Source organism: Manacus candei, unplaced genomic scaffold (assembly GCF_025592945.1).
Source record: "Manacus candei isolate 608988 ecotype Guabito, Panama unplaced genomic scaffold, ASM2559294v1 h1tg000142l, whole genome shotgun sequence".
NCBI lineage: Eukaryota > Metazoa > Chordata > Aves > Passeriformes > Pipridae > Manacus > Manacus candei.
Window position 1 is genome coordinate 1,408,794 of NW_026138190.1, and position 25,673 is coordinate 1,434,466.

At 52.2% G+C, this 25,673-nt stretch overlaps 3 protein-coding genes and 1 pseudogene across 3 annotated transcripts in view; 3 read left to right on the forward strand and 1 right to left on the reverse strand.

The window, feature by feature from the left end:
• The window catches only part of LOC127462841 (zinc finger protein 239-like), a 300,460-nt gene that overhangs the window by 165,132 nt on the left and 109,655 nt on the right, over window positions 1-25,673 (forward strand). The window lies entirely within an intron of this gene.
• Window positions 1-25,673, forward strand: part of LOC127462836 (zinc finger protein OZF-like) — a 201,213-nt pseudogene that overhangs the window by 164,598 nt on the left and 10,942 nt on the right.
• LOC127462843 (olfactory receptor 14J1-like) overlaps window positions 1-25,673 on the forward strand; it is a 107,441-nt gene that overhangs the window by 64,207 nt on the left and 17,561 nt on the right. The gene's annotated exons all lie outside the window — the stretch shown is intronic.
• On the reverse strand, window positions 17,467-19,033 carry LOC127462893 (olfactory receptor 14J1-like). The gene has a single exon (XM_051771827.1). The coding sequence runs from the start codon at window positions 18,466-18,468 to the stop codon at window positions 17,467-17,469; it is 1,002 nt and encodes a 333-aa protein (XP_051627787.1). The 5' UTR covers window positions 18,469-19,033.

Below are 25,673 nucleotides of genomic sequence, written 5' to 3' on the forward strand. Positions count from 1 at the left end.
ACCACAAGAAGTCCCCCCCCGCCAAACCACAGGGAGAAGAGGGAAAAAAAAAAACCACCAAGAAAACCGAACCGAGAGACAGCTAAAGCAATATATATAAATATATTTACACTTATATTACAGTTATATACAATTGAAGTCTATATACAATTTCACAAGGAAAAGGGAAAGGGAAGGGATAGGGTAAAAGGAACAAAACCAAAATAATAATAAAAAAATATATATATCCCGATCAAAAGCCCAAGATCTAGCAACTAAAAGAATTAGCAAAGAATATCTTACTACTCTCCTTGGGACAACGGAGGGTCACGCTGGAGCGACTGCCGGCAACCTCCGCCTCCCAAGGTCAGCAAGGCCTTACCAGACCTCACTCCCCAACACGACAGACTCAACAGCAGGGAACCTGCACCTCCAAAGCCACCAGAAGGAGAGAGAGCAAAGGCCTCTCCCCCTTTCTTCCTACAGCCTGGTTTATGTAAAAATCGTAGGGAATACTGGAAAAATCTGGGCACTTCCTTGGTTACAAACTGGTCACCAAGGAAGGCCTAGACCAAACTACCACAACCCACAAGGATCCTCCAGTCCAATTCCTACCCTGCACAGGACCATCCCCAAGGGTCACACCATGAGCCTGAGAGGATCATCCAAACACTTCTTGAGCTCTGTCAGCCTTGGTGCTGTGCCCACTGCCCTGGGGAGCCTGGTCAGTGCCCAACCACCCTCTGGGGGAAGAATCTTTGTCTAAAATCCAACCTAACACAACTTCAGGCCATTCCCTGGGGTTAAGTCCGTGGTCCCCCCAGAGCAGAGCTCAGGGTCTGCCTCTCCTCTGCCCCTTCCCAGGTCTCCCCTCAGTCTCCTCTTCTCCAGCAGAACACACCAAGTGCCCTCAGTGTCCTCACACGCCTTCCCCCCAAGGCCCTTCCCCATCTTCCTTGCCCTCCTTTGGACACTCTCTAATGGCCCAATCTCGTCCTTCCATTGTGTCCCCCCAAACTGCCCCAATGTTGCCTGTGAGGTCCCTTCTCTCAGCAGGAGCTGATGGCTCAACCCGTGACTCATGGCTGGGCCAGGGGCTCTCCAGCTGCCCCTGCCCTGGCCTGTGACAGCCCAGCACAAGGCCCTTTGGTTCAAAGAGGTCCTGCAGTGTCACAATGGCCTCTTGTTTCCATAAGGTGCCGGATTCTGCCCTGGGATGGGGCAACCCCGCAGGGACGGACAGACTGGGAAGGAGAGGCTGGAAAGCAGGGCCGGGAAAGGGCCCTGGGGGTGCTGGTGGGTGGCCAGTTGACCCTGAGTCAGCAGTGCCCTGGCAGCCAGGAGGGCCAAGCCTGTCCTGGGGGCATCAGGCCCAGCATGGCCGGCCGGGCCAGGGAGGGGATTGTCCCGCTCTGCTCTGCCCTGGGGCGGCCTCACCTGCACCATTGGGGCAGTTTGGGGGGACACAATGGAAGGGAGAGATTGAACCATTAGAGAGTGTCCAAAGGAGGGCAAGGAAGATGGGGAAGGGCCTTGGGGGGAAGGCGTGTGAGGACACTGAGGGCACTTGGTGTGTTCAGCTGGAGAAGAGGAGACTGAGGGGAGACCTCACTGCAGGTCCAACTTCCTGGGGAGGGGCAGAGGAGGGGCAGGCCCTGAGCTCTGCTCTGGGGGGACCAGGGACAGGACTGAGGGAATGGCCTGAAGTTGTGTCATGGCAGGGGTAGGTTGGATCTTAGAAAAAGATTGTTCCCCCAGAGGGTGGTTGGGCACTGACCAGGCTCCCCAGGGCAGTGGGCAGAGCACCAAGCCTGACAGAGCTCAAGAAGTGTTTGGATGATCCTCTCAGGATCACGGTGTGACCCTTGGGGATGGTCCTGTGCAGGGCTAAGGGTTGGACTGGATGATCCTTGTGGGTCCTTCCAACTCAGCCTATTCTGTCATTCTGTGATTATCAACCCTGTGTTCTGCACAAACCAAAACACAGCCCTGCACCAGTCACGGGGAAGAAATTTAACTGTACTCCCCCTGAAACCAGCACACCCTTTAGGGGCTCTCCCAGAAACATCCCCCAGTCCATTTACCCCCTGGAACCAGTGACTCTGAGTTCCTGCTTCCCCAGCCCCAGGGATGGTCTCCTTGTCTGCTCATTCCCTCCACAGTCTCTTTTCAGTGATGGCCTCAGTGGGGTTTGCTGACATCCTCAGCAACTTGGAGGTTTCCTGATGAATTTGATTTCTCTAGAGGCTTGTTCAGTCTTCAGATCCTTAGTTCAGGAATTCATTGCCAAAGGGTTCCCTGACACTCAAAACATCTTAAGGAGACAAACCTCTAGGAATAATTTACTTTTAAGTCTCCCATTCTTTTGTGGTTTACTAGACAGGATTTCACAGCCACATCCCACAGTCCATTTGCCTCTTGCAACCAGTGACTCTGAGTTCCTACTTTCCCAACCCCCAGGGATGGTCTCCTTGTCTGCTTATTCCTCCACATGCTCTTTTCAGTGTTGGCATCTTAACCAGACAAGGCCCTTGGAGATAATTTACTTGTAAGTCTTCATTTCCTTTGTGGTTAATTAGATCTCAGAATCTCAGAAGTGCATTCAAAGTGAATATATTGTATTAAAGAAGCAATGAGAAAATATTTCCTTTTTTGTGGCCTGTTTACTTTTTTCCTGTTTTTACTTTGATATCAGCAATCCCCAGTTGATATTGATCCCAGGCACCTCAGAATTCAGTCTGAATAGATACCAAAATAAAGACCCTTTTATATCTGACAATCCATCAGACTTTATCCCTATCCCCACCCCACCATTCCCTCATCAAAGCCCTGGCACTCAAAGCAGCCTTGGGCAAATCTGAGCTCCCTCCACTCAAGGCTGGACCTGCAGGTTTCAGCTCCTTGGCACCAACTCCCACCTGCTTGGCTTGGAGAAAGAGCTGCCCGAGACACAGAGGGATGTTCATTTATTGCCAGCAAACAAAACCAGAGGAAGGCACAGCTCAATAAAAACTAAAACTCCTTCCTCTGCTGTATATTAAGTCCACACTGCCTCCACTGAAGTCCACTTTGCACAGTAGATAGTCTGAGACCAAAGGCAAATACCTTCTGTGTCAAGCACAGATCCCAAGATCCCCCCAAAACTCCCTGCCCCGGATTCTGTCCATATTTCCCCTTTGCACACAGTGAGTCACACACTGAAGTCACAAGTTCTCTGATCCACAGTAGGAGGAAAAGAGAAAGTGAATGAATTTCTGTGTTGTACAGAGTTAAATCTCCATGTATTCCAATAATCTGGGGTTACAGAAACATTATCAAACATCCTCTGTGGTATATGTTCACGGGGGAAACATCTGTGTGGATGGCCAGGCCCAAGGAGTGGTCAGATCTACCTGAGACACTTTCATCTGGTCACTCCCATCCCCCTGTCCATTGTTGGATGTCACTCAGGAGCCCAACTCTTGGCTCCCTGTGCATCTCCAGGATGGACTTTCACAGCCAACCTCTCGACCCGGGTGGCAGGAGGACCTACCCTGAGAAGGCCTAAAATGCCATCAGACAATGCCAACAGTGCCAGCTCTCATGCAAGCTGTCTGTGAGATCTGCCAGTTACCGGTGGCACCCTGGGAATGGTTTTGGTGTTGAATGATGCTCAAACCAGCCTGGTTCACCCAACTGCAAACACACATCCTGCTTTGGGAAGTTGGATGGGACAGAGAAGCTGCTCACTGGCCTGTCCATTTGTGAGGAGCAGTCAATCCCTTCCTACTAGAGAAGTCCAGTCCCCTTTCATCCAGGCAGGTTCTTCTAACACAGCCCTTCTTGGGGTAGATGTGTGGAGATTCCTGCCTTGGGTGGGGACGCCCTCCAAGGACACTCCTCAAGGTTGAGCAAAAGAAATCTCCCCACGACTCTTGGACTGGATGAGTTCCATCAGATCTTTATGTAATAATTATTTCTTTTGGCTAGCTTGAATATAATTGTTTCAATAATTGCTTCAATATAGTGCACTATCCTATCTTATACTCTACCACTAGTAGTTTAAACCTTTGAATTGTGTAGTAAATAATTCTGCTTTAGACCTTTTGTCTGATCATTTATAAGAATAAGGGATTCATTTTATATAAATATTCTCATTTTGCCAATCATTAAAATCCATGGGACAAAAGTAGTTCAATCACACTTCTATAATTCTTTAAATTTAATGTGTTGACAAAATCTGAGACAAAGATTGGATCCCTTATTCCTTGAGGCTCTGCAGTGGGACAATGGCTCGTTGATTCCATGAGGTTGCACTTTTTCCCAGCATTCTTGGGCTCCATCAGGCCCTGCAGTGCGACAATGGCCCACTGATTCCATCATTTTCCCCAGTGTCACAATGGACCCTTGATTCCATGAGGTTCCCCAGTGTCACAATGGTCCCTTTGACTCCAGAAGGCCTTGCAGAATCAGAATGGCCCCTGGATTCTGTGAGGTTCCACAGGGTCACAATGGACCCTTGATTCCATCAGATTCCACAGTGTCCCACTGGTTCCCTATTGGTTCCAAAAGGTTCTGGGATGTCACACTGGCCCCTTGATTCCCTGACATTCCACAAAGTCCCGGGGTCCTTTTGATTCCATGAGGTTCCACAGTGTCCCATGTTCCCTTTGGTTCCAGGAGGCCCCAGTGTATTCCAATGGCCCCTGGATTCCAGGAGATTCCACAGTGTCCTGGGGTTCCCTTGTCTCCCTGACTTTTGGCAGTGCCCAGGGTCCCTTTGTTCCCAGGAGGTTCCTTTGTTTCCATTAAGCCCTGCTGTGTTCCAGAGTCTCTTTGGTTCCATCAGATTCCACAGAGTCAAAATGTCCCCTTTATTCCATGAGGTTCCACCATGTCCCAGCGTTCCTTTGGTTCCATGGGGTTCCACAGTGACAAACTCCCTGCTTCTTATCCTTCCAAAATGTGTGGGCCCATTCTCTCCCTGCCTGGGATGGAGCCCCATTGTGTTTGTGCAGGAATGGATCCATGGCCATCCTGCCACTGCCCCAATTGAATGCTGCACAAACGTCACTGCAGGCCCGACCCTGGATGCAGGAACAGTCTGGGAACTCCAGGCCTGCTGACATTCAGCAGAGCCAGGCGGGGTCCCAAAGAGCACAAGGGATTGACTGCAACCCCTGCAGGTCTCTGGCATTGCTGGGGAGAAATGCAGGAACTGCCAGGAGCTCTGCAGAGCCCTGACAGTGCCACTGCAATCCCAAGCTGCATTGCCCGGGGCAACCCTCAGCACAGCCAAGGCCACAACCCTTCCTGAAAGGTGTCCCTTCTGGGCAGGGCCAGGGGGACAAACCCCTCCCTCTGTCCCTGCACATGTTGGGTCCAATTCTCATCCCCCACTTAGGGACAAAGTCAGCCTACATTGGGTGTTTAGCTTTGCATTTGCTTCACTCTTTTGTACTTCCAACACACACACACCCCAGTCTGGGCAGAGTCTGGCCCCCCAAAGAACACAAGACCTGACTATTTGTGGCTCCTGCAGCAGTGACTGGAACTTGTGCCACAATCTGTGGCAGGAGCAGAGAGGTCCCTCCCCACAGAAACTTCTTGGCAATGGAGTTATTAGGAAAACGGGACAGGCTGTGGGGATCACTTGGAGGGCACAGCCAAGGACATGTCTTGAACATCTTCCTGTTTGACATGACCAGCTTTTTCATTCCTTTTTCTCTCTGTTTTCTCATGCTTGGTCCTTTAGAAACCACTGTGATCCTACCCTTCCTTTGGTTCTTTCCTAGACATCCCAGGACAAGTCTTGCCCAGTCCCCAAATCCCCTTTCTGGCTGCCCATCATGAGTCTCAGAGCCCGAGGCTGAATCCCCCATCCTCAGCTGCAAGGTCACCCTGAGAGGTTCTGCCATTGACCCACTTGGTTACAGTTTCATACAGATACCTTGGAACTTCCTTGGAATTAATTTTTTACCTTTTGGGCTTAGAAGGGTTTCTCCAAAAACATGGCAATTCAGGTCCTTAAGAATGGAAATTCTTTGGAGAAGGAGTTTGGGACTGAACGAATCTCAGAAATATTTTGCTTGGAAGGGAGCTAAAAGGTCATCTGGTCCAAGTCACTGGATGTGGGCAATAACATCTTTTACCAATTCAGGTTACTCACACTCCCTGACCTTGGACAAATGCAGGGATGGGACATCCACTTCTCTGGAAACCTGTTTCAGTTCAGTTTCTCTTATTGTTAAATATTTCCTCCTATTATCTAAAAAAAGCCTTTTCCCTTTCAGTTCAAAGCCACTGCCCCATGTTCTGCCACTACAGGCCTTGGTAAAAACTATCCCTGTGATTTACTTAAACTATGAGCATGACACTTTCATCTGCAAAAACATCTGTGAGTGCCCAGAGATCTCCCAAGATGGACTTTAAAGGTCTCAAGCACATGAGCACTAGAGAGGGGCTGAGGAACTGTGACCTTGATGGTGTGGAGACTGAGGACAGCACAGGACAGCCCTGAGAGGGCTTGAAGGGAGGATTTAGAGATGGTGGATCCTTTTGTCAGAGCAGAAAAGAGCATGAGAAAGAAAGAATTAATGCCAAGTGCAGCTGGGGAGGTCCAGTGTGGACAGGAGGAAAAAGGAATTTCACTCCATGGAAAACGCTGCAACACATCAGCCAGGAGGAGTGTGGATGAGGCCAAGGCTTTGTGTGTGCAGGAAGAGCCAGGGAGGACGCAGAGATGTCAGTGCAGGAAGGTGCCAGCCAGGTGGGGCAGCCGGGGGGATGAGGACAGCCTGCAGGGAAAGGGGCAGGGCATGGACACCGTAGGACAGCCTGGGCTGGAGAGGAGACAGGGAGGGGGAGAAGCTGAAAGGCCCTGCCAGAGCCACCTTCTGCAGGCCTTTGGCCATGGCTGCTGTCTGTGCCCCTGAGGCCAGGAGGAGGGGAGTGCCCCTTGCAGCCCTGGGGCCTCATGGCCTCCTTGTCCCTGCTCAGCAGCCTGGCAGGTGCCACCCCATGGGCCTGCCCTTGGCATTGCACATCCCACATGCCAGTGCCCCAGGAAGAGCCCTGAGGAATGAGGCAGGGACAGGATCTGCCTTCCCAGGGGCTGGGGCTCAGGGCTTGGCCCCTTGGATTAAGGAAACAAGTCAAGGTTTCCTCAGCATCAGAGCCACCTTTCCCTTGCTTGTCCATCCTTGGCATCACTGTCTGCAGATTTCTGCTCTAACTGGAACCTGGGCACACGTTCTCAGTTGTGTCCCTCAGTGAGACTCATTAGCACTACAAGAAACTTCAGTGTTTCAATCTCATTTTGACTTATTGAAAAGTTGCTTGAACTTCCTCTCAGGGACTGAGTCTCATGTAAACAACATCAACCCCCCTGAGGGTCATGAAATGCCTGGGGCTGTTGCTGTGTTGCTGAGCTGGGCCGGGCTCCTGGCACACAGGGAGCTCCTGGCAAGCCAGAAGAACTTCAAAGAGACAGCTCTGCTGGTGAGCAGCTCCTCTGCACAGCCCAGCAGGGCTGAGGGCACTGCCTGCAGCACCCAGGGCAGGGGAGTGAGACAGAGAGAAGTTAAAGGTTGTCAGATGTAGAAAGATGCTGCGACCTCATTGGGGAGGATTTTTAATAGACCTTGGCACAGGAAATCTGTTCATGCAGAGCAATGAGACTGAAGCTTTTGGAGGCATCTGGTAAAGCTGGCACTGCCCACCAACTACAGATTCTGTAAGTGCAACTCTGAGAGTATCTGGAGTGTAGAGGAGGAGGACATGCTCAGAGCTTCAGCTCCCTCCCAGAATATTTTCAAGACAAAGATTTTTATAAGGTTAAAGAAATTTCCTGAGACTGTGTTTTGAGTTTTCTTACTCTTGAGGAATGGGAAGAATCAATCATTAAGAAAGTATTAATTTTGACAAGTCCCTGAGACATCTGAACTGCAAGTGCTCAGTAGGTCTGTCTGAGTTTCCTAATGTGCTTTCAGCTACTGCTCTGCCTGTGGACAGCACCAGCATCACCTCTGCTAGACCCATCAGGACTAGTCTGAGCTGTCCTTTTTGCACCTGCAAACGGAATATGACCCCTACCAGTGCAGCCTGTGGTGCTGGGGAAGGAGCTGAGTCCCCTTGAATCAAATGCCATCATAAGGACACTTGGTTGTCTCCCTGATTTTTCCTTCTAAGTTGTGAATTCTGCTCCAGGATGGAAATCTGTCCCTTAACATCTCCTTGTTATGTGAAACCCCTATATAGAAGCACAGTGATGCTATGACAGTGAAAATGCTGTTGAGTAGGGACCCAGCACTGGAGTTGAAGGAAGATCTCTGAGCACATCAAAAGGCTGTCTGTGTGTGACATGGGGAGTGTCTGTGGGATACGGCTTTGACTTTGTTTAGATAAATCCACGCTAACTGGTCTCTTATTGTCTTCTTCTCCTGTGCTGGAAACAAATACCCAGAGGCAGAAAATGTCCAACAGCAGCTCCATGGCCCAGTTCCTCCTCCTGGCATTGGCAGACAGGCGGGAGCTGCAGCTCCTGCACTTCTGGCTCTTCCTGGCCATCTCCCTGGCTGCCCTCCTGGCCAACGGCCTCATCCTCAGCGCCGTAGCCTGTGACCACCACCTGCACACCCCCATGGGCTTCTTCCTGCTCAACCTCTCCCTCACAGACCTGGGCTGCATCTGCACCACTGTCCCCAAAGCCATGCACAATTCCCTCTGGGGCATCAGAACCATCTCTTACATGGGATGTGCTGCACAGTTCTTTTTCTTTCTGTTCTTCTTCTCAGTAGAGTTTTATCTCCTCACCATCATGTGCTACGACCGCTACGTTGCCATCTGCAAACCCCTGCACTACGGGACCCTCCTGGGCAGCAGAGCTTGTGCCCACATGGCAGCAGCTGCCTGGGCCACTGGCTTTCTCAATGCTCTGCTGCACACAGCCAATACATTTTCCCTGCCCCTGTGCCAGGGCAATGCCCTGGACCAGTTCTTCTGTGAAATCCCACACATCCTCAAGCTCTCCTGCTCACACTCAGGCTACCTCAGGGAAATTGGCCTCATTGTGGTTACTGTCTGTTTAGTGTTTGGTTGTTTTGTTTTCATTGTTTTCTCCTATGTGCAGATCTTCAGGGCTGTGCTGAGGATCCCCTCTCAGCAGGGACGGCACAAAACCTTTTCCACGTGCCTCCTTCACCTGGTCGTGGTCTCTCTGTTTGTCAGCACTGGCATATTTTCCAACCTCAAGCCCCCCTCCCTCTCCTCCCCATCCCTGGATCTGGCTCTGTCAGTTCTTTACTCAGTGGTGCCTCCAGCACTGAACCCCCTCATCTACAGCCTGAGAAACCAGGAGCTCAAGGATGCCCTGAGAAAAATGATGACTGGATGCTTTTCAGGAGAAATAAAGTGTCTGTGTTCTGGTGTGTAGCATTCAGAATGGGACTCCTTAATGGTCCAGTCTTCCTGCTCAGGTTTCTCTTGGAGATCACTGGGTTCTTCTTGCAATAAATTTCTGTGCAATTAAATTTTATTATGCATCTGCCTTTTAATTTAGTGTCTACACATTGAATTTGACCCAGAGATGTATAAATGCTGAATTGTGCTCTCTGAGTATTTAAACAAAATAAAGGACCCTGCAGTGCCTTCTTTGTCCAAGACCCTTCTTCTCAGATGTTCCTAAAGGACAGCACACTGCAGGACAGGGTGTATTTGCAAACGGGAAGGGGACAATAATCCCAGCCCAGCAGCACTGCCAGGGAGCAGCAGTGCTTGGTCTTTGCAGAGCTGCTCTCTTGCCACTTCCACACTGTCCTCCTGAGCCCCTTTCTCACTGTAAGGCCTGAGTGCTCTCTGAGCACAGTCCTGGGGGGTGGAAGCCCTTGGAGCACAGGCAGGGACAGGCCCTGGGAACTTGTGAAGCAGAGCTGGGCTCCCTTCCAGCATCTCCAGGATGCTGTGGGATCTTCTGAGGCCACTGCATGGACTGGGTCACTTCTTCTGTCACCTTGCTCCAGGGCTGCAACTCTCCTGCAGTGTCCCCATGACACTCCTGCTCTCTGCTTTCCAGGTTCCATTTTCAGATCCAGTCTTCCCCTCCTGTTCCCAGGGACATCCTGGGAGTGCTTCAGAGCTGCCATCCTGGGGCAGCTCCTGCCCAGCGTGGGCAGGCACAAGGTCTCTCCAGCTGCTCCTCTCCCCTCCCCAGTGCCACTGTTTTCTGCAGCCTCCTCATCCTTGCCCAGCACAGCCCTCCTGGCACAGTTGGACACAGCCCTTGTTCTACCCCCTCCTCAGGCACCTGCCCAACCCCCTCAGCTCCAGACTGATGGCCACAAACCTTCAGGGCAGGGAGGCACTGGGCAAAATGCTGAGGAAACCTTTCAGCTGCACTCAAATCCAATTGGAGGGGTTGGCCTCGAGGAAGAAATCCCCTCTCATTCTCCAGAACCACCAGGACAACCTGTGTTGTGTCCTGGGCACTCCTCTGGAAGTGTGGGCTATGGAAAAGGTTTTGGTGTCAGGGATATTGAGGAGGCTGGGCAGTGTCCCTGGGAGACCTCTCCCAAACCCTTGGAAAGGCCAGAGCCAGCCCAGAGCTTCCTGGGGCCTTGGCAAAGGCAGACATGGAACCAGTCTGCAAACAGGGCAGCAAGGAGGGTTGGCAGAGTTCCACACTGCTCAGGCTCAGCAGGGAAGGGGAGAGGGCAAGTCGTCCTGCAGCCATTCCCAGGCATGGGAAGGACAAGGCAGGGATTGCAGAACCCCTGTGGGAGGGAATAGAAGAGGATGTTGTGTGCCCAGACTTCAGCAAGGCCCTTGACATGGTCTCCTGTGGTCTCATTAGATACATATTGGTGCGAGCTGGACTGAAGAAGTGGAAGATGTGGTGGGTGGGAAGTTGGCTGAATGAAGAGTGTCCAATAAAATCCATGGTACAAAGTCCTCTTGGCAGCAAGTTCTTGGTAAAATCCGTTAGTGATCAGCCCTTGACCACCAGTGCAGAAGATCTCTCTATATAATGGGACAAAATGTATTTTCAAGTCCTTTGTGGATGATGACAAATTTCAGGGAGCCCTTGAGCAACCTGTCCTGGTTTAAAGACACATATTGGGGTGGGAACTCCAATGAAATGAAGTCACTCCTCTTTTATGCCCCACCAGTACAGGGAGACAAAATACAAGGAGGTATAAGTGAAAAAAAAAATAGTTTACTGACCCTCTAGCAGCAAAACCAGCAGAACAGTTTAAACCGACAACAGAGAGAGAAATCACGTTGTCTGTCTCCCCATCCTGAATGCCCTTTTCTAAACAGATAAAAACTGTGATCAACACATGCTTCTCTTCCCTTTTGCATCCCCCTGAATGGACAAAGATCAAAAAGAAAACCACAGAAAAGAGGGGGCAAAGCAAACCCTGGGAAACTCTCTGGTCTGAGATCAGTTGTGCTGCCCAAGAACACGCTGACCCCAGAGGTGTCCAAGCGGGGCAGAGCCGGCGACTCCGGTCCGTGCGGCGGCGGGGGGGAGGCAGCGGCTCTGCTTGATTCCATGGAGTTCTGGGCAGGCACAGTGGCCCCTTGGTTCCAGGAGGGTCTGAGATGTCTCAGGGTTCCTTTTGTTCCAAAGAGACCCCCCATGTCACAATGGTCCCTTGGTTCCACGAGATTCCACAGTGTCCCTGCATTCCTTTGGTTCCAGGAGGCCCTGCAGTGTCACAGGGCCACTTGATTCTATGACATTACAAAGAATCAGAATGGCCCCTTCATTTAAGGCCAACTGCACATGGAGCTGCCTTAGGGGGAGTGTGGCCACCCAGATAAGGGAGTTGTCACCCCCCTGGACTCAGTCCTGGGCTCACCACATCTGGACTGGTCTGTCTGTCTGTGAGGTTCCCCATTGTGGAGGAAGGAGGAAGAACTGGAGAGGGTCTAGAGGAGATCTGACAGGATGGAGCTTTTCTCCATATTGGAAAGAGAATGAAATCTCCACAAAGAGTAGCATGGAAGGCTGGGACTGAAGGTGAGGAAAAAGGAATGTCACTTAACGGGGACCATTGTAGTGCAAAAGGTCACCCAGAGGGGATCGACCCATGGCTTTGTGTTCCAGAGAACAGCCAGAGCTGGTGCAGAGCCATCAGGGAGGGTCTAGAAATGCTGCTGGGAGGGGGTGGGAAAGCAGGAGGGGTGTGTGCAGCCTGCAAGGCCAGAGCAGCAGCAGGGCCAGGGCAGGACAGCCTGCAGGAGAGATGGCCAAGGGCTCTGGCAGGGCTGCAAGGCCCAAAGGCACCCAGGCCTTTGTCCCCTTGCCTCTGGCAGCTGCCTCTGCCACTCAGGCCACCACAAGCAACTTTCCTGGCAGGTTCTGCCCTTGGGTTCTGCCTCGCCCCTCCCTCAGCAGCCTGGCAGGGGTTGCCCAGTTTTGGGCCTTTGTTGTTCCTCCCCCTCCCATCCCAGTGCCCCCCAAACAGCCCTGAGCCAGCCGGGAGGGACAGGATCTGCTGGGCCAGGGCCTGGGGCTCAGCCCTTGGCCTTTGTGCTCCACAAAACCAAGGCAGGCTTTGCTCAGCATTGCAGGGGCCTGCCCAGAGCCTTGGTCTGCCTGCACTCCTGGCCTCCAAGGAGCTGCTCCAAGGAGTCCCTGGGGAGGCTTTGGCAGTGCCTGCCCTCAGTGGGGCCCAGCAATGCTTCAAGGCACTTGCAGTTTGGCTTCTGACTTCTTCAGCAGCTGCTTCAATCTTCTCTCAGTATGTGAGGATGATGGACTCATCTCTAAACACACCGTGGGGCTCATTAAAAAACAGAAAAACAATTTCTTTGTCTTCCTTTAATTGTCTTCATGTCTTCAAGACATAAACAACTAATTAGAGTTGTTTTGTAGTTTAGCTAAGGAGGAAGATTTTAAAGTGGACAACACGGAAAAAATATTTTTTGATGAAAAGGAATGATTTACACAGAGCCTTTAGATGCAAGAGGGTCAGGATGCAAAGATTTTGAACCCAAAGATAAGGGGGTAAAAGTAATTAGTAGCATTTAATTATTGACCTGTTAAACTGTTATCAAGTGATTCAACAGCATTTGCTACAGTTTTAACAGTGACTGAATTAGAGATTCACAACAACAACATTCACCCCACAGTCAATTCACACCCACACCCAGGCAGAGATGTGTGGACACATCAATAGCTGGGGGTGGAAAGGTCCCTCTCCAAAATTCTCCTGTTGTCAGGGAAACACTTCCACCAATCCATTTGTTTCCCACCAGACAAGGGTCCCAGCTGGAGGAGTGTTTGTGGAGGGGGATCAGAATTGTCCTGGGCATCAGCACCGCTCTTTGGAGTGTTGCAAACTGGAGGGTTCCCGAGCTGGGAGAGGCTGCCAGAGGTGTCCCACTGAGAGGGAGGTGCTGGGGAGCTGCCAGGGCCTCCCTCAGCCCCGCTGGGTGTGGGCTCCCAAGGGGACTGGCTTTAGTTATCTGCTGAATTGCCATCCTGGGGTCAGGAATGACTGGAGTTTCCAAACTATTTGGGAATTGTATCCAAACTGTTCTGTTCGGGTCACAATTCAGGCAGGGAATGTTCCAAGGCTTTCATGGGATGACTGATTATCCTGTGTTCCCCAACTGTTACACTCTGGATTGTTCCCACCTGTATCATCCAGGAGTACCTGGTCCAGTCCAGGGACACTTCCCCACAGCCCTGGTCCAGTCCAGGGGCTCTTCATTGCTCAGCTGGTTTGGTCAAGACTTGTCAGGAGCTCCTGAGATCATACTCAGAAGAAGGATGGGGACAGACTTAGTTGTAATAAGACAAGTGATAATGGTTTTCAACTGAAAAAGAGCAGATTGGAACTAGATAGAAGTAAGAAATTTTTTACACTGAAGGTGATGAAACACTGGCACAGGTTGCCCAGAGAGGTCATAGATGCCCCACCCTTGGAAACATTCAAGGCCAGGTTAGAAAGGGCTGTGAGCAACCTGATCTAGTTGAACGTGTCCCTGTTCATTGCAGGGGGTTGGACTACATGACCTATAAAGGTCCCATCTGACTCTATTTAAGATTCTATAGTTCTTTTCTACAGAGCCAAGGCTGACAAGCCTGACACAGGTTTCAGACACAGCTGAGCATCTCCTTTGATGGCCCATCTGGCAGCTCTGCTAAAAAGTTGCTGCAAAGAACCTCCAGACCTAAAGGAGCTTTTGTGCTGGGCTCAGCTGTGGCTCTCAGGGCTGGGGGGTTGGCTTTTGGCTGCCAGGTGCTCACCAAGGCTCTCTCTCACTCATCTTCCTTCTCCACCCACCTTCATGCCTGCAGAGTTTTTTCTCCTACATTTCTCTCACTCCTCTCTGGGTTACAGCACCCTGGATTTTATCCTTTCTCCAAAGGGTTATCACAGAGGTGCCTCTGGAATTACTTTTTGGCTCAGCTTTGGGCACTGGCTGGTCCATTTTGGAGTTACCTGAAACTGGCTCTGACACAGAGTCAACTCTTGATCTCATCTTCCCTAAGGGAAACCTGCAACCCCCTCCCTGCTACCAAACCTGATCCACAGGGCCATTCAAGTGCCCAGGAATACAGGAGGTCATTGATCCCATTATTCCTCAGGCTGGTTAAACAAGACTTTGTCCTCTTGCTGTCCCTGACTGCAGGTTCTTTCTGTCAGAGCAGAGCTGGGCTGGACCTCAGCCGTGCTTTGCTCCAGAGCCTGCTGGGGTGGGGGCAGATGGCAATGGAACAGTTGGGTTGGACTGGATGATGCTTGTGGGTCCCTTCCAGCTCAGCATATTCTGTCATTCTGTGTTTGGTTGGGTTTGGTTTGGTTTGGTTGGGTTTGGTCTTTTTCTCCCCTTTTGAATTGCCTTTCCTCTGACCCATGAGCTTTTTCTTCATTGTCGTGGCCCTTGCTGGCACCTGATGGCAAGACAAGTTTATCCAGCTCAGTCATCTTGACCACATTTTTGGTACAAGTCACCATTAACTAGACGAGGTTTCTCACAGACTCGCTGCAACTTGGCCTCATCCACAAAGGAGTGGAAAGTGCATTTCATCCCATCACCCAGAGACATAATAAAGATGTTGCATAGGAATGGTCAAGGGCTGGTCCCTGATGGATGTCACCTGGGAGTTGCTGCCAAGAGGAATTTGTGCCATGACTTTTGAGCCTCATCAGTCATTCAACTTCCCACCCACCACATGTTTCACTTGTCCAGTCCAGCTCCCACCAGTTTGGCTCTAAGGAGACCACAGGAGACCATGTCAAAGGCCTTGCTGAAGTCTGGGCACACAACATCCCCTTCTATTCCCTCCCACAGGGGTTCTGCAATCCCTGCCTTGTCCTTCCCATGACTGGCAATGGCTGCAGGAGGACTTGCCCTGCTGAGCCTGAGCAGTCTGGAACTCTGCCAACCCTCCTTGCTGCCCTGTTTGCAGACTGGTTCCAGGTCTGCCTTTGCCAAGGCCCCAGGAAGCTCTGGGATGGCTCTGGCCTTTCCAAGGGTTTGGGAGAGGTCTCCCAGTGACACTGCCCAGCCTTCCCAATATCCCTGACACCAAAACCTTTCCATTATCCCACAGTTCCAGTTTAGTGCTCAGGACACAACACATACTCTCATGGTTCTTCAGAAGAAAATTAGAAGTGATTTCATTAGAGAGGTCAACTGGTGGAGCAGCCCAGTCTGGTCTGACCCCACAGCAGTGCCCAGCCCAGGGTGCTGCAGAGCTCTGGGCACTCCCCCCACAGCCCCAGCCCCTCTGAAGGGCACAGCAGCTCCTGGGGCACAGAGAGGAGTCTCAGCATCCCCATCAGCTCAGGGGCTGGACACTCAGCATGGCAGGAGGAAATGGAGGGCAGGGAAACTGCAGGAGCCCTGGTGTCACCTGCAGGAGATGCCCAGCACAGCCTGACTGTGCCCCTCAGTGCCAGCCCCTCTGCCCAGCCCAGCCCAGAGTCCTGGCCCAGGGACAGAGCAGCCTGTCCCCAGGGGGGCTGCAGAAAGAGGTTTCTCTGTGTCAGGGATTCCTCTCTGCAGGCCCAGAAATGCTGCCTTGCTCTTCTCCAGGGACATCCCTTTGCCAGGTCAGTGTGTCCAGGCTGCCTTGGCCAGTGTCAGATCCCAGCCTGGGATCCCTGCAGGGCCCTGAGCTGGAGGTGCTGCTCTGCACAGGGAGGGGCTGTGGCACCCTGGGCTGAGCCTGCACTGGCCATGCTGGTCAGGGTGGGGAGCAGACCCAGCAGGATGGGGATCACTCCTCTCCACCCTCTACCATAGTCCTGGAAGGCTCAGTAGCCAAGAACAAGGCTGGGCAGGACCATGGGCTGTTTCCAATGGCACAGAGGGCAGGGCAGGGCTCCACTCCATGCAGCCTGTGGGCTGGAGAGTTCTTCAGGACACCCTCCTGGAAAGCCACCCCTGGCTCTGGTACAGCCCTCCCTGAGCTGGGGAGGCACAAGGGGAGTTCACTGTGGGTCAGACGAGTCACTGGCCAGAGCCCTTTCTCTGTTCCTGCTGCATCCCCTGGGGCTGCAGAACTCTCCTTTACCAGTTCACAGGGACATTTAGTACTTGATCTCTGGTAACTCCACCCTGGGCAGGATTCTGCTCCAGGGCTCCATTCCCTGCTGACTGTATGGGACGGGCTGTCCCTGCAGATCCTCTGTGCTCTCCTGCACTTCCTGAGTTCCTACAGACAAGTCCTCACCTCCATCAGAGCCCTCACAAGCTGCAGAGCCCCAGGCAGGTGACTTGGAGACCATTTGCCACTGGCCACCAGCACAGAACATCTGACCCAGCCCTCAGGCCCTCAAGTACCCCAGTGAGTCACTTCTCTCACTGCAGGGACTGAATGGGGAAACAAGCAAAGCAATGAGACTTTGGAGAGTCTGTTCCTTGGCCTTGTTCTTTACACCAACCTTTCAAAAAGAACAAAGTCTTCAGGAACTGCCCAGGGGGATCCCCTTTCCTGATGGAAATGATTTTAGGGAGCCCAGCTCTGTGCCAGCAGTGCCCAGGGCCTGTCCCTGCCCATGGTCACAGGACTGACACAGCAGTGACTGAGCTGCCAGAGCACTCAGGCCTTGGGCAAGGAGCAGAAAGGAGAGGGAGGCAGTGGGAAAAGAGCATCTCTGAAAAGCCCAAGAGCTGCTGCGCCCTGGCAGTGCTCCTGTACCAGGACTCTTTTCCCCTTCTCCTCTGCACACAGGCACTGCCCTCCAGCTTCAGGGAACTTCTTGGAGAGGGGAATCAGGAAAAAAGAATTCAAATCCTTTATTCTGCACAGAGACTGTGTTTCCTCATGTACAGAACAACAAAGGCAGGATGTTTGAGAAAGAAGTTGCTGCAGGAACTTTTATTTTGTTTAAATGTACACAGAGAATGATTCCTCATTTACACAATTGTGGGTCAAAATAAAGAGGTTGAGAATGAATTAGGTATGAGATGAAGAATAAATTTCTGTGTTAACAACATTAAAAGTATAAAAAATGCAGGAAACCACTACTACTCTCAAAAGTTTTAGAAGGCAGCCTGGAACAGTAAAGGGTTACACAATGAGTGTTCTGCAGAAGAAGAGAGGAAGGTTGTTGCTCCTGAAAAGCATCCAGTCATCATTTTCCTTATGGCATCCTTGAGCTCCTGGTTCCTCAGGCTGTAGATGAAGGGGTTCAGTGCTGGAGGCACCACTGAGTACAGAACTGACACAATAAGATCTAGGGATGGGGAGGAGATGGAGGGGGGCTTCAGGTCGGAAAATACACCAGTGCTGAGTAACAGGGAGAGCACGGCCAGGTGAGGGAGGCACGTGGAAAAGGCTTTGTGCCTTCCCTGCTGAGAGGGGATCCTCAGCACAGCCCTGAAGATCTGCACATAGGAGAAAACAATGAAAACAAAACAACCAAGTGCTAAACAGGCACCAACCCCAAGGAGCCCAAGTTCCCTGAGGTAGCCTGAGTGTGAGCAGGAGAGCTTGAGGATGTGTGGGAGTTCACAGAAGAACTGGCCCAGGGCATTGCCCTGGCACAGGGGCAGGGAAAATGTATTGGCTGTGTGCAGCAGAGCAGTGAGAAAGCCAGTGGCCCAGGCAGCTGCTGCCATGTGGGCACAAGCTCTGCTGCCCAGGAGGGTCCCGTAGTGCAGGGGTTTGCAGATGGCAACGTAGCGGTCGTAGCACATGATGGTGAGGAGGAAATACTCTGATGAGATGAAGAAATAAAAGAAAAAGAGCTGTGCAGCACATCCTGTGTAGGAGATGGTTGTGGTGTTCTGGAGGGAATTGTGCATGGCTTTGGGGACAGTGGTGCAGATGCAGCCCAGGTCTGTGAGGGAGAGGTTGAGCAGGAAGAAGCCCATGGGGGTGTGCAGGTGGTGGTCACAGGCTACGGCGCTGAGGATGAGGCCATTGGCCAGGAGGGCAGCCAGGGAGATGGCCAGGAAGAGCCAGAAGTGCAGGAGCTGCAGCTCCCGCCTGTCTGCCAATGCCAGGAGGAGGAACTGGGCCATGAAGCTGCTGTTGGACATTTGCTGATCCTCTGGACATGGGGTCTGTTCAGAAAAGGAAAGCACAGGGAACAATTAAGACAGCCCCCTCTCAGCAAAGCCAGTGCAGTTTTCAGGGAAATCCCCTCCAAGTCAAGGCCTTTCTTTTCTCTGGTTTGTGCTCTCTGAGGGTGCTGTGAGGAGCAGGAGCTCTGCCCATGTGCTGCCGAGGACTCAGCTTTGCTCTGCTGCAGTGCAGACATGGAGCTGGTTTGGGACAGCTCTCATGATCCCAGGGGATGTCACATGGAACCCAGCTTTGATGGAAAAGCTCAATTCCTGTGCTGTTGTCTTGGAGCAATTTGGGCTGCAGGAGAGAGGCACAGTGTATCCTTAAAATAATTTTGACTGGGTTTTTTGGTTACAGTCATAAGACCTGGGAGTGCTTTTTTAGGGGCAAATTTTTCTGATGACAAATCTGAAGAGTGTTGAGCCAGGACAGGCAGAAGGGCTGAGCTCTCCGTTGCTTATTGCAGAGCCAGGAGAGCTGCAGTGCCTCTCAGCCTGTTTCCCTTCTGCCCTGCACTTTCCCTCTTGCTGCCTTGAAGATGACCTCACACACAGATTCATCTTTACAAACCCCACCAAGATCTGTGCTGAGAGCAGGGCAGCGCTGCTGGAAAGGGCAGCTCTGGGAAGTGTCCCCTGTGCCAGCCCAGAGGTGCAGCTGTGCTGGACAGAGCAGGACAGGAGCCCTCCTGCAGGGAAGCCAAGGGCTGGCACAGGAGAGTGCCCACCCCCAAGGGAAGGCTCAGCAGTGCCCAGGATCCTGTGCTCATTTCTGAGACTGCCTGAAATATTCATCTCCCAGAGGAAAACAGTTTGAATTTCAGTGCAGCCTCCTGACCTGAGAGAACAATGTCTATGCTACAGTGCCTAAGCAGGAAACACACCTCAGGACTAATTTCTTTCCTGCAGCCCCTGTCTTTTGTGAGCTTTGCAAAAAATTCTCCATTCAATATGGTGTAGTGGTGTGGAGCTGTGAGCAGGTCTGACCCTGCAATAGCGAGACATGGAAAACATCCTCCCTCAGCTGCCAGGTTTGCTCCTTGCCCACAGCCCTTGTGCCCCAGCCCTGGCAGCAGCTCCCCGGGCCAGCTGAGAGCTGCCCCTGGCAGGCAGCAGAGTCCCTGCCCAGCACAGCGCCCTGGGCTGCAGGACCCTGCTCTGCCCCACAGCCCTGGGCACCCCTGGCTGCACCCCCGGCTGAACAGCTCTTCCAAAGTGCCCCAAAACAGCCCCTGCTCAGCCATCCCATCAGCTGGGGCTGGGCCAGCTTTAGGAGATGCCTCCAGGAGCTGCCCCTGCACTGCCCTGCAGCCACAGACTCACCATGTGCAGCCCTGCCAAGGTTCCTCCTGCAGGGAGCTCTCAGCCATCCTGCCAGTGCTGAGCCCCTTGAAGCTCTGTCTGTGCCCTGCTGGTGTCCCTGAGCTGGCCTGGCAGTGCCCTCAGCCCTGCTGGGCTGTGCAGAGGAGCTGCTCCTGGGCAGAGCTGTCTCTTTGAAGCTCTTCTTGCTTGCCAGGAGCTCCCTGTGTGCCAGGAGCCCGGCCCAGCTCAGCAGCACAGCAACAGCCCCAGGCATTTCATGACCCTCAGGGGGGTTGATGTTTTTTATGTGAGACTCAGTCCCTGAGAGGAAGGTCAAACAACTTCTCAAGAAGTCAAAATGAGATGGAAACACTGAAGTTTCTTGTCGTGCTAATGAGTCTCACTGAGGGACACAACTGAGAACGTGTCCCCAGGTTCCAGTTAGAGCAGAAATCTGCAGACAGTGATGCCAAGGATGGACAAGCAAGGGAAAGGTGGCTCTGATGCTGAAGAAACCTTGACTTGTTTCCTTAATCCAAAGGGCCAAGCCCTGACCCCCAGCCCCTGGGAAGGCAGATCCTGTCCCTGCCTCATTCCTCAGGGCTCTTCCTGGGGCACTGGGATGTGGGATGTGCAATGCCAAGGGCAGGCCCATGGGGTGGCACCTGCCAGGCTGCTGAGCAGGGACAAGGAGGCCATGAGGCCCCAGGGCTGCAAGGGGCACTCCCCTCCTCCTGGCCTCAGGGGCACAGACAGCAGCCATGGCCAAAGGCCTGCAGAAGGTGGCTCTGGCAGGGCCTTTCAGCTTCTCCCCCTCCCTGTCTCCTCTCCAGCCCAGGCTGTCCTATGGTGTCCATGCCCTGCCCCTTTCCCTGCAGGCTGTCGTCATCCCCCCAGCTGCCCCACCTGGCTGGCACCTTCCTGCACTGACATCTCTGCGTCCTCCCTGGCTCTTCCTGCACACACAAAGCCTTGGCCTCATCCACACTCCTCCTGGGTGATGTGTTGCAGTGTTTTCCATGGAGTGAAATTCCTTTTTCCTCATGTCCACTTGGGACCTCCCCAGCTGCACTTGGCATTAATTCTTTCTTTCTCATGCTCTTTTCTGCTATGACAAAAGGATCCACCGTCTCTAAATCCTCCCTTCAAGCCCTCTCAGGGCTGTCCTGTGCTGTCCTCAGTCTCCACACCAGTGAGGCCACAGCTCCTCAGCCCCTCTCTAGTGCTCATGTGCTTGAGACCTTTCAAGCCCATCTTGGGAGATCTCTGGGCACTCACAGATGTTTTTGCAGATGAAAGTGTCATGCTCATAGTTTAAGTAAATCACAGAGATACTTTTTACCAAGGCCTGTAGTGGCAGAACATGGGGCAATGGCTTTGAACTGAAAGAGGAGTGTTTTATATTAGATAATAGGAGGAAAGATTTAACAATAAGGGTGGCAAGAACTGGAAGAGGTTTCCAGAGAAGTGGATGCCCCAACCCTGCATTTGTCCAAGGTCAGGGACTGTGAGTAACCTGAATTAATAAAAGATGTCACTGTGCATGTGCAGGCACTTGGACCAGATGACCTTTTATCTCCCTTCCAAGCCAAATCATTCTGGGATTCTTTAGAGTTTAAAGTCCCAAACTCTTTCTCCAAGAATTTACATCTTTGAGGACATGATTTCCCATGTTTTTGGAGAAACCCTTCTAAACCCAAAAGGTAAAAAATTAGTTCCAAGGAAGTTCCAAGGTATCTGTATGAAACTGTAACCAAGTGGGTCAATGGCAGAACCTCTCAGGGTGACCTTGCAGCTGAGGATGGGGGATTTGGCCTCAGGGTCTGAGACTCATGATGGGCAGCCAGAAAGAGTATTTGGGGACCGGGCAAGACTTGTCATGGGATGTCTAGGAAAGAACCAAAGCAAGGGTAGGATCCCAGTGGTCACTGGAGGAACAAGCTTCCCCTTCTGCAGATCACTGAGAAAGAGACAGAAGTGCCCTGAGCCCAGTGCTGAGCCCTGGGAACACCCCTGGATGGAACTCCATTGCCCACCACTCCTTGGGCCTGGCCATCCACACACATGTTTGCCCAGTGAACAGCTGCTGCAGAATGTGTTTGATAAAGGTCCTGTAAGGCCAGAATATTGGGATGAGTGCAGATTTAGCTCTGCACAACACAGAAATTCATTCACTTTCTCTCTTTTCCTCCCTCTGTGGATGGAGGGAACTTGTGACTTCAGTGTGTGACTCACTGTGTGCAGAGGGCAAATATGGACAGAATTCAGGGCAGGGAGTGTTGAGGTTGATCTTGGGATGTGTGCTTGACACAGAAGGGGTTTACTATTGGTCTAAGACTCTGCAAAGTGGACTTCAATGGAGGCAGTGTGAACTTAATATACAGCAGAGGATTAAGGGTTTCTTTTTTTATCGAGCTGTACCTTCCTTTGGTTTTGTTTGATGGCAATAAATGAACATCCCTCTGTGTCTCAGGCAGCTCTTTCTCCAAGCCAAGCAGGTGGGAGTTGGTGCCAAGGAGCTGAAACCTGCAGGTCCAGCCTTGAGTGGAGGGAGCTCAGATTTGCCCAAGGCTGCTTTGAGTGCCAGGGCTTTGATGAGGGAATGGTGGGGTGGGGATAGGGATAAAGTCTGATGGATTGTCAGACATAAAGGGTGTTGATTTTGGTATCTATTCAGACTGAATTAGGAAGTGCTTGGGATCAATATCGACTGGGGATTGCTGATATCAGTGTAAAAACAGGAAAAAAGGAAACAGACCACAAAAAAGACATCTTTTCTCATGGTTTTTTTTAATACAATATGTGTTTACTTTGAATGCACTTCTGAGATCTGTCTAATTAACCACAAAGGAAATGAAGACTTAGAAGTCAGTTATTCCCAGGGGCATGTCTGGTTAAGATGCCATCACTGAGAAGAGACCGTGGAGGAATGAGCAGACAAGGAGACCATCCCTGGAGCTGGGGAAGCAGGAACTCAGAGTCACTGGTTCCAGGTGGCAAATGGACTGTAGAATGTTTCTTTGAGAGCCCCTAAAGGCTGTGCTGGTTTCAGGGGGAGTACAGTTTAATTTCTTCCCCGTGGCCAGTGCAGGGCTGTGTTTTGGGTTTGTGCTGAACACAGGGTGGATAATCACAGAATGACAGAATAGGATGAGTTGGAAGGGACCCACAAGGATCATCCAGTCCAACCCTTAGCCCTGCACAGGACCATCCCCAAGGGTCACACCACGAGCCTGAGAGGATCATCCAAACACTTCTTGAGCTCTGTCAGCCTTGGTGCTGTGCCCACTGCCCTGGGGAGCCTGGTCAGTGCCCAACCACCCTCTGAGGGGAGAACCTCTTTCTAAAATCCAACCTGACCCTTCTCTGACACAACTCCAGGTCATTCCCTATGTCCTTTCTCTGGTCCCCCCAGAGCAGAGTTCAGGGTCTGCCCCTCCTCTGCCCCTCCCCAGGAAGTTGGACCTGCACTGAGGTCTCCCCTCAGTCTCCTCTTCTCCAGATGAACACACCAAGTGCCCTCAGTGTCCTCACACGCCTTCCCCCCAAGGCCCTTCCCCATCTTCCTTGCCCTCCTTTGGACACTCTCCAATGGTTCAATCTCTCCCTTCCATTGTGTCCCCCCAAACTGCCCCAATGGTGCAGGTGAGGCCGCCCCAGGGCAGAGCAGAGCGGGACAATCCCCTCCCTGGCCCGGCCGGCCATGCTGGGCCTGATGCCCCCAGGACAGGCTTGGCCCTCCTGGCTGCCAGGGCACTGCTGACTCAGGGCCAACTGGCCACCCACCAGCACCCCCAGGGCCCTTTCCCGGCCCTGCTTTCCAGCCTCTCCTTCCCAGTCTGTCCGTCCCTGCGGGGTTGCCCCATCCCAGGGCAGAATCCGGCACTTCCCCCTGTTGAAGTTCTCAGGGCTCCTAAAGAGCCGGGAGGTCACGGGATGTCAAAGAGCCCCACGGAGCTCAAGGGACCCTTGGGACACTGTGGAACCTCCTGGAATCAAGGGGCCTTTGTGACATGTGGGACCTCATGGAACAGAAGGAATCCTGGGCAACTGCAGAAACACATGGAAGCAAGTGGCCATTGTGACACACGGGGCCTCATGGAATCAGGGGAGTCCTGGGACTCTGTGGAACCTCACGGAATCCAGAGGCCATTGTAACTGCAGGGCCTCTTTGAACCAAAGGGGCTTGTGCTGGGCTGTCACAGGCCAGGACAGGGGCAGTTGGAGAGTCCCTGGCCCAGCCATGAGTCACGGGCTGAGCCATCAGCTCCTGCAGAGAGAAGGGACCTCACAGGCCCTTCTGAAGGGGTTAACAGCGGGTCTGTTGGCTCCCAGGATGAAGATATTGACTGGGGAAGCTTTCGGGTGTATCCTTGATGATAAGGAAGTCAGTACAGAGCCCTAATGGGGAAAACAAAGGCAGACTGTAAAGTTGGTAGGCCTAGGATGTGGGAACTGCAATAAGGCCTTGAGCTTTGCCAAATATATCACCAATAGATCCTAGCCAATCAAAATGCTGTTGCTTGTTTACCTAAAATAAGGTTACTGCTTGCTGCTAGCAAGGGGTATAAAAAGACAGATGAGAAAATAAAGAGAGACATCTTTTCTGCACACAACTGGACTCTTTGTGTCTTTATCGACCGCCACGACTCTACACCGACAGTGTTGTTATTGCTGGGCAGCACCTGCACAGCTCCAAGGCCTTTCCTGCCCCTGGTACAGCCACGCTGGGGAGGGAGCTGGGGGTGCGTGGGAGGGTGGGAGGAGACACACCTGGGCCAGGTGACCCCCCTGAGCCAAGGGCAGCTCCAGACCATGGACATCACACTCAGGGTGTGTAGGGGGGAACTTTGGAGTGCTGGTGTTTGTCTGCCCAGGTCACCGTTACTCGGGACGGGGCCCCGCTCTCCTGGAGGTGCTGAACACCTGCCTGTCCATGGGAAGCTGGGGATGAATTCCTGGTTTGGCCTTGCACGTGTGCACGTCTTTGACTCAACCCAGGAGTTTGGTCACTTCTACCCTTCTGATTCTCTCCCCATCCCACTGGTGGGGAGGGAGTGAGCAACTGTGCAGTGCTGAGTGTCTGGCTGACATTGCTCAGCCTTGACAGATGGAAACTCCACAAGTCTCTGGGACCCTGTTCTGGTGCTGAACTGCCCCCTTGGTGGGTTTTTAATAATTATATTTTTTTTTATTCTGTATGCCAAGTTACTCAAGCCTTACAGAACTCAGTGCAAGATTTCATAGCAGGGCAGGGTAACTTTTGTATCCTTTAGCTTTTTAAGCTGATTCCACACAGGGACACTCCATAGGCCATGAGGCCTAGCAGGGGATTTCTCAAACCCAAGGGGAGTCACCTCTCATGGGTTGTGTCACCTCTGGGGCTCACTGATGACTGACCACGATTGCACTGTTTCCCCTTCACGTTACATTGGTCAGACCCAGCTTGAAGGAGCTCTTGGCATTGAACTCTTTTGGGGCACTGAAGGTGCTCTGAAGGACAAAGATGTCATGGCAGGGCAGGACATAACAGGAATGCCTCAGGACACCTTTTCCCTCCCAGAGGAGGAGGAAAGCCAGGCTGGACACATGGTTTTGTTGGAGCGAATATGGGATGCTTTGTTCAGGCAACCACATACCCCAGTGGGACTTGTGGCATTTGGGACCATTTTACACCCTCTGTAGGATCACTTTGTCCATGGGAGTCTCTTCAAGGCCATTCTCACTTCCTTATTCTTCAGAATATAGATGGGAGGGTTAAACATGGGAGTCACAACTGTGTCAAACAGGGCAGAGTATTTGTCAGGATCTCCAGAATAACTCGAGTGTCCCTTTAAGTAGACAACTGTGGCTGAGCCACAGAAGAGTGTCAGCAC

Coding starts and splice junctions, on each gene's coding strand:
- LOC127462893 (XM_051771827.1), bottom strand. CDS start 18,468: ATGTCCAACAGCAGCTTCATGGCCCAGTTCCTCCTCCTGGCATTGGCA.